At 46.0% G+C, this 7,695-nt stretch overlaps 1 protein-coding gene across 1 annotated transcript; it reads left to right on the plus strand.

Moving 5' to 3' along the window:
- Positions 1-6,265: 6,265 nt before the first annotated feature.
- Positions 6,266-7,332, plus strand: PtA15_1A690 (uncharacterized protein; the record flags this gene model as incomplete). Its single annotated transcript, XM_053165744.1, has 3 exons — positions 6,266-6,372; positions 6,525-6,767; positions 7,152-7,332. The coding sequence occupies 3 exons, from the start codon at positions 6,266-6,268 to the stop codon at positions 7,330-7,332; spliced, it is 531 nt and encodes a 176-aa protein (XP_053016905.1).
- Positions 7,333-7,695: the final 363 nt, after the last annotated feature.

Genomic DNA, 7,695 nt, shown 5'->3' on the forward strand with positions numbered 1-7,695 from the left:
ATTGGCAGGTTTACGGGCGGGAACCCGCGCAAGTGTGCAAGTATCCGCTGGGTGTCCAGTCTGGGTCCAAATTCAGGCAGGTACCCGCGCACAAATTGCCATTCTGCCTGCTTGCCCCTAGTGCCCATTAGCTGGTACAAGGTACCTGTGGGTGGGTACCCATGGAAGTATGCAGGTAACTGTCAGCGAGTGCGGGTGTTCATTCTGGGTCAAAATTCAGTCAGGTACCCACACGCGCTGCGGGTACCCCGGTGCGAAGTGTCAGCTCTAGTGGGAGGTCTGATTTTGCTCTGGTACTACAGTTTGAATTTGGCGCTGCGGGGCCAACTGCCACAAAAACATTTAACCTGTGCGGGTTTTTGTGACACATCGTGACACACAAACGTATGCGCGCGCGTTTTTGTGACATGTAGACCATCACTCAGCCATATCATGGCAGGATGAGTGCCCCGCAATCCCAGGGGCAAATTAACTGAATCCTTTAATAATTGTATCTGATTTTTATCCATCAGCACAGAAATACTGTTGAGGAGATTTTCTGAATTCATTCACAAACCCTGAGTAATCTGAGGCTCCCTGGACTTGTCCCAGAATTCTAACATCCTTAGGACAAAATTTAGCAGCTGAAGAATGTGGCAAACAAATTCACACATGTGTGCTGTGGTGTGTCACATTTTTCATCACTGAGCTAAGTAATGCCAACCTGAGTGCTCATGCAGAGCCATGGGCTGAGGTCAACCTTAACACAAGTCCCAGCCTCCGTGCGGGTGTGCAGCATTAGGCTGGTGTGGTGCTCCATTCCAAACCATAAGTAGTATTTTATTGCTTTCCTTTACATATATTCATCATTACATTGCCCATTCCCCCATCACCCTTCACAAATACCTCATTATTATTGCATATTCAGATTCTAAACCAAATTTCAACTATAGTCACTCGTACATAGTACCCCCTTATCTTCAATGGTTCAGTAGTTATAGAGGATATAAGACTTACAGAAAACCTACAGTCTTCATTAGTTACAAAACTCATTTCATTAGTAACTTACTTGCATCATTACATTACATTCTTTTCACAGATATATTCTTACATACTAAACCCTTTACATACATTACTCATTATGTACTATGCCTATTGTACACATTACATCATTGAATCTGTGCTTACCCCTTTTAGTAGTACTCATCATTACAAGCTGTTACTATGTTCACATCACTTTCCCCATTTGTACAACCTTCCTTCCCATAGCCAGAACTCCTCATTGTCTGTGCTCATTCTCCTTTCATATAAGAACTGTCCTTTCCCCCTCACTTGTACCTCATGCAGAGAACTATATACAGAATTTATACAGAATTTTAGATACAGAAATTATAGTGCTCATTCTCACCAACCCATTGATATCAGTTCAGTTGCTCCTGAACCCATTGTTATTGAACCTTTGCCATTGCATTCCCCCCTCTCATCACTGCTCCAACCCTCTCACCCTCAGTAGTCAGTAGTCAGCTCATAGTACTAGCTCCTAAGATCAAGTAGAAATCAGCCACACCTTTTCTTCTTTTTCTTAGTGTTACTCTCATCCTCTCAGCATTAGTCAGGAAGGCAGCCTCATCAGCACCCTTGCATAGCTTACATTAGTACTAGTGTTGCTATCCATTTCCCTTCCAAGCTCTATTCTCCCCTTTGAGTAGTTCCACACTGGTTGTGAAGCAACCTGACTGGAGGGAGGCCAGCCTTACATACTAAAACTCTTTTCTCGCATGAGCCAATTCCAAGGTTTGGCTGGGCCTTGTTTGCATCACCACACTCTCAAAACTTGACATAATTGTTCTAGTTTTTGATACATCATATTTTTGCATGTTCTGGATTTTTCAGTATTTTTTTCAGTGCAAAATCTTGATTTTTCCTACTGGAAACAAATTATTGAAGTCATGAATTCAAACTTGGATTTGGCTTGCCCATCATATGACAAGGAACGTGCGCAGTCATGCTACTTCTTGTTGTCAAGTCTCAAATGTGAAGGGGTGGAAGTACAGCAATAAAAAAATACTGAAAAATCAAGAAGATAGCAAGCTGTCAGACAAACTAAAAAAGAAAAATTTCTGATGAGTGTCATAGAAACCAGGAGAGAAAGAGTGGCCTCTATATCACACTTGGCTCATGTGAGCTTTGTGTTTTAGTTCATAAGCCTCTGGTGAGACTGGGCTGCCACCCAGACCGGCTCACCACAAGTGGCTTAGTTAAGCTTGGGTGGTCCCTTCAAAAACTGTTTATAACATTCAGCCATATGTACAAAAATGATTTTGGGGATAGATTCTGAAGTCATACACAACTCCTGATTAATATGAGGCTCAAATAATTTGTGAAAGAAATTTGGCAATTAAAGAATGTGTCACACAAACTTACACATGTATCTTTTTGTGTACCACTAACAAATTCCAAGATTTTTGGGATTTATGATAAACACATGATAGAATGAAATATAAAGAGCTGGCACTTTGCACATGGGTACCTGCAGCGGGTGCAGGTACCTTCCTGAATTTTGACCCAGAATGGACACCTGCACCTGCTGGTTGTTACCTGCGTACTTCCAGGGGTACAATACCTAGTACTTGCCAATGAGCACTAGTGGCAAGCAGAGCTCTGCAGAATGGCAATTTGTGCGCAGGTACCTGCCTGAATTTGGACCCAGACTGGACACCCGCACCTGCACCTGGCGGATACCTGCTCACTTCCACAGATCCACCAAATGATAGGGGCCAGCTCTAGAAATTTATGATTCCCATGGTAAATAGATCTTGCAAAACACTTGAAAAGAAGGTTGCAGATTTCAGAGGAGTTGCCAACTGTCCTGGTGAATGGTCATGCAACAACTTGTCAGGCCTTTGTGACACCCTAGTGACAAGACTCTGAGCTCAGGTGAAGCATAGTCAAACAGGGAAGCAACACAAGGTGGTTCACTTACTAAATGGTGAACTATGGCCCCTGAAACTGTTTCAATATTTATTCCAAATGCTCCTGAAACATTTGACAACACCACCACATGTCCAATGACACTTTTGATGCATATCCTAATTGTTTTGGGGGGCTTTGGTCTTGGGAGTACTTGGTAATGGAGGCTAGAAATCTTGTGGTAAAGGTTGATTTGAGGGCTCTTCTGGTCTACGTCCACAAACAGGGCTACTTGTGCAAATATGGCGCTAGGAATCTGTTCAGTGGCAAAGATCATCTGTATACTTCATAAGAAGTCCTTGCCTTGCAAGGTAAAGTGGATTTACAAGTTTCCAGCATGGTGCATCTTGACGGTGTAATTTTTCTTTTGTACATCCTTGAAACACGCCTGAAAAAACACCATAGGTTTCACAATTGTAGAATCAGACTGATCAACTCCCGGAGTATCACGTACCCATTTGGTTGAAAAGTCCAGGGGGTATGTGTTGAGGTGATCTAGCCATTTGTAATATATTCCCGCCTGAAGCGCAGTTGGAGAATTTTTGGGCTTTGTCCCCTGGATCCCCTCATCAAGGTTCACATTGGTAAGACTACAGGCAGCTTACAGTCAGCTGATCAATTGCCTCATGGTTTACATCACAGGTTAGAAGAGAGAGAGCTCACCGGGATGATTATTTGTTTTAGATTTGCCCAGGAGGCCATACAAAAAACATTCTTGTGCCCAAGCTGCAAAGGAAGCAGGTGGGCCAAAGTGTTTAACTACCCCCAGGACGTGCTGACGTAGGATGAGGATGTTTGGTTTAGATTTCATGTTTGGCCAGTTGGCAGGGGTGTGCTTCCTATATTTAGGAGTCTGGGGTAGCCAACAGGGTAAACTTTAATCATCTTAGTCTATCCTCAGTGATGCATATACCATATCCTGTAGATACATGCATAACTGTGGCACAGTACAACTTGTACTTAGTCTAACAAACACAACAGTACCTGTTCCCTTCTCTCCTCACCAAGATTGGACATGATACTGCGCGTGCTTGTACTCACCAGCAACACCTTTCTTACTGTTAGGTGAGTAGCAATCAATACCAAGATTGGCCCCAATACTGCGCGTTCTTGTACTCACCAGCAACACATTTCTTACTGTCAGATTTGCATTTGCCCCTTGGCCGTCTTATAGGTTAAAAGCCGAGCTCAACAAGTTGTTTGTTGAAATTTGAGTCCACTCTACGGGAAGCCAGAGGCTGAATGGTTGGTTGGTTGTGGAGGAAAATTGAAAGAGATCAAAGAGAAAGCAATAAAAAAGACATTAGAAAAACAAAAGCAAGAAAGAGAACTAGAAGAGAAAGAAAGACTAGAAGCAATCAAGAGAGCCAAAGATCATACAAATAGAACAATCAACCAATTCCCTCAACCTCAACTGATATAATAATGGCGGCAGCTCCTACCGCTGAAGAATATTATAATCTCAAAAATGAACTAGTGAGACTCGAAGGACTACTCAACAACAATCCGGTCCAACAGCAAGTTCATCATGTCCAACCCAACAGAAAAAACAGTGTCCTCACCAGTTTCCACAAGAAACCACTGGATTTGCACTACATGTACAACCCAAAAGAAAACCAACTGTTGATTGAGAAAGCAACAGCCTTCCGTTGTGTTCCACTCAACAGCAACTTCACGGGAAAGTGGGGCCTACAATGCCATTACTGAAAACAAAATGGGCATTGGTACAATGACTGCAGAGCGTTTTTGGAGGACGTTGAGTCGGGCAAAATGTGACCCCCTCGGGATGGACATGATGCACCAGGCTCAAATTACTTGCCACCAAACCGGCCTTTTGGCAAACACAATTGCTTGCAACAACTCAATGTACCAGATATTGATGATGGTAAAATTCTCCTTGACTTGAGAGCATCCACCCATGTGAGTGGTTCACTTGCACTCTACACCTTGACAGAACAACTACTACAACCAAGGAAGATTCTGCTAGCAGTAGCTGACTGCTCTGTGGATGTTAGCTTGAAGGGCACAATCACAATTCCAACAAAGCAGGGCCCAGTCATGCTATGGTTCTGCTTGGGGAGGGGGACTGGTCTTGGATCTTCTAGCTCTTATAGGTTGATTGCTAGATGGAGAAGAAGTGAGGATCTTCCCCCGGCTCTCATTTGAGGCAGAGAGCTGTGACATGTATGTACCGGTGTAACATGTCCCTGGCGTAGTGTAAGCCCCCTCCTTTGGGGTCTCACAAAGCTTTCACAAAGATTATCACAGACTCAAGTATTTAGCCATGCCTCCTTCCACATCCTAGACGGTAGAGATCTTGCCCCCTACATCTCTCTGGGCTAGGTAAGCCTCCCCCCTTTTTCCTCCTTCTCCTTCTGTTTCTAGTTGTACGTACAAGAGATCTTGCCCCCTACATCTCTCCCAGCTAGCCCATCACAATCAAGTCCCCCACCGTTTGGAACTAGAAATCCGACCTTGTCCCTTTTCCTTGTCATATTCAGTGAGGGTCCACTGGACCCTTACACTTTTTTTTTCTCGTTCCAAACAACCTTGGACACTTGAATCCATCCACCATCCCGCCCACAGCCAAGTCAATTGTGACTTTTGAATTTTGCTCAGGAGTTGGCTGTGCTCCTCTCGCTCTTGCATCTGGTCATTTGTGACCTTCTTATCTGTGGACTATGTTGTTCAAACCTTGTCCTGGGTCATTTGCAACCCTCCTTTGTCCTTGCTGTTGGTCAATCATAGCCAACCTCATCCTCATCTTCAGAAAATGCAACAATATCAAGGCTTGTCTCCCTTGGTGGGGTCAATGGGGTCCCCCTGTGAAGAAAGATTCCGCTCCGGAAGGCCCTTTGGCCAGTCAACTAACAGATGCAAAGAGCGCATCCAAAATCTGGAGTACCTTGTACGCCTCTTACTTGCTTGGTCCGGGCCAGTGCTCTTCAACTTTGCATCCTGGTCCCCACTTATCTCAACCGCTCCCTTGGCTGGATCTTTTTGGTATTTGATTGATCAGGGTCTTGTACCCATTTTATCCAACACAGTAGCAAAGTCTCTGACGCCCAATTGGCAGATCCAGAGGCTGAAGCAAAGAGTTCATCTAGACACCCCGTCAACTGTCTGCCCCGCCAGCACCCTGCCCAGCTTTCCGCCGCAATCCCTTTCTGCACTGTTTCCTGGCCATCTGGTGCCCCCCTCTTTGCCCCCATTACCGTTTTTGCTCTTGGATCCTGCATCTCTACCAGCCTTTGAGACCAACACCTTGGCAAATAAGCTCCCATTGACTCCACCTTCTCCCACTCCATCTACCTTGATGACACCCTCTTGCTCTTGGCTGCCAAGCCACTCCTCCACGTTCTCAGGACCCGTATCACCCAGCTCGCCCGCCTCAGCGCCCTCGGCTTCCTCCTCAGCTCCCGCGTCTCTGACATCCTTGCCAAGCTTCTCCTCACCACCACCACCGCCGCTGCACCCAGCACACCCCACAGCTTGCTTGACTCCCTAGCTGCACTTGCCCCACACTCCGCGCCCTCCAACAAGCAGAAGCAGCAGCAGCGCACGCCCCTCCTCAGCGCCTGGGCCACCCTGCCCTCCAGCTCACCCATCATCAACCACAACACCCTCTTCAGCTTCTCCACCCAACTCGCCAAGCCTCTTGACTGTCTCCCGCCGCCTACCTTACTGCCCATTCCCTCTTCTGATCTCCAAATCCCCTCAGCTACCAACACCAACACCTCCACTGACAAGTTTGAAAAGAAAGATCGTACACCTTCCTTCACATCTCCTTCCCATTCCTTGCCCGCACATCCTTGCTTGTCCGCCACTCAAAACTCATCTCAACACTCAACCGGGCCATTGATACCAAGATTGCCAACACGCCCTGCACAATTGACAATCCCGCACTTGTTACACGTTCCAACCGCGCCACCTGCCCAGGTTTTTTCAGATACTGCCCTGACCAAACCCATGCTGCCAGTACAATCATCAACACCATCTACCCTACCCAGCTTATTAACCTCTCCGGCAGGCTGCTGAAACCAGGCAAAAACAATGATCACTTGCCTAAAAGTGACATGAAATAGTAAAAAGGCCCCTTTTTACTTTGCTATGTCACCTGAAGACAAGTGATTATTGTTTTTTCCTGGTGTCACATCCTCCCTTTCTGCCCGCGTTGATCCACTCCTCACCCTTGACATCAGACTTGCTCCCCCCATTGTTTCTCCGAAAATTGCGACACGAACATCTTTGGCCCCAGAGGCTTCTCCAAAAAGCGTCACCCCCCCCAGCCACCGGAACAAAGCCCTCTATGTCTACCTCTCCTTCCAGCCATTTGCCTATCTGCTCCCCAGCCTCTACCTCCTTGCCCACACCCATCCCTGACCACCTCAGACTCAAACTGCCAATCCCTCTCCTTGACCAACCCACAGTTTTCCAAGCTCACTCTCAAAATCCTTTGTAAGGGTTCTGTGAACCCTCACTGGAAGGAAAGGAGGGACGGAGGGCCAAAGGCCTGAAGTCTATAAAAAGAATGTGAATTTCTGAGATCGGCCGATGAAAGAAGGAAGAAGGGGAAGACCAGCTTGGGGGAGAAGAGAAGAGATGGGATCAAAACTATATAAAGCGGGAATACTATGTATAAGCATGGATAATAATGCTTCTATTACAACACAGATTATGTAAGGGTGGAGCCTTGGTGAAACCCTTACAATCTCCCCTCCTATAAAAGAAAAGGAAAACAGATGA

Source organism: Puccinia triticina, chromosome 1A (genome assembly GCF_026914185.1).
Source record: "Puccinia triticina chromosome 1A, complete sequence".
Lineage (NCBI taxonomy): Eukaryota > Fungi > Basidiomycota > Pucciniomycetes > Pucciniales > Pucciniaceae > Puccinia > Puccinia triticina.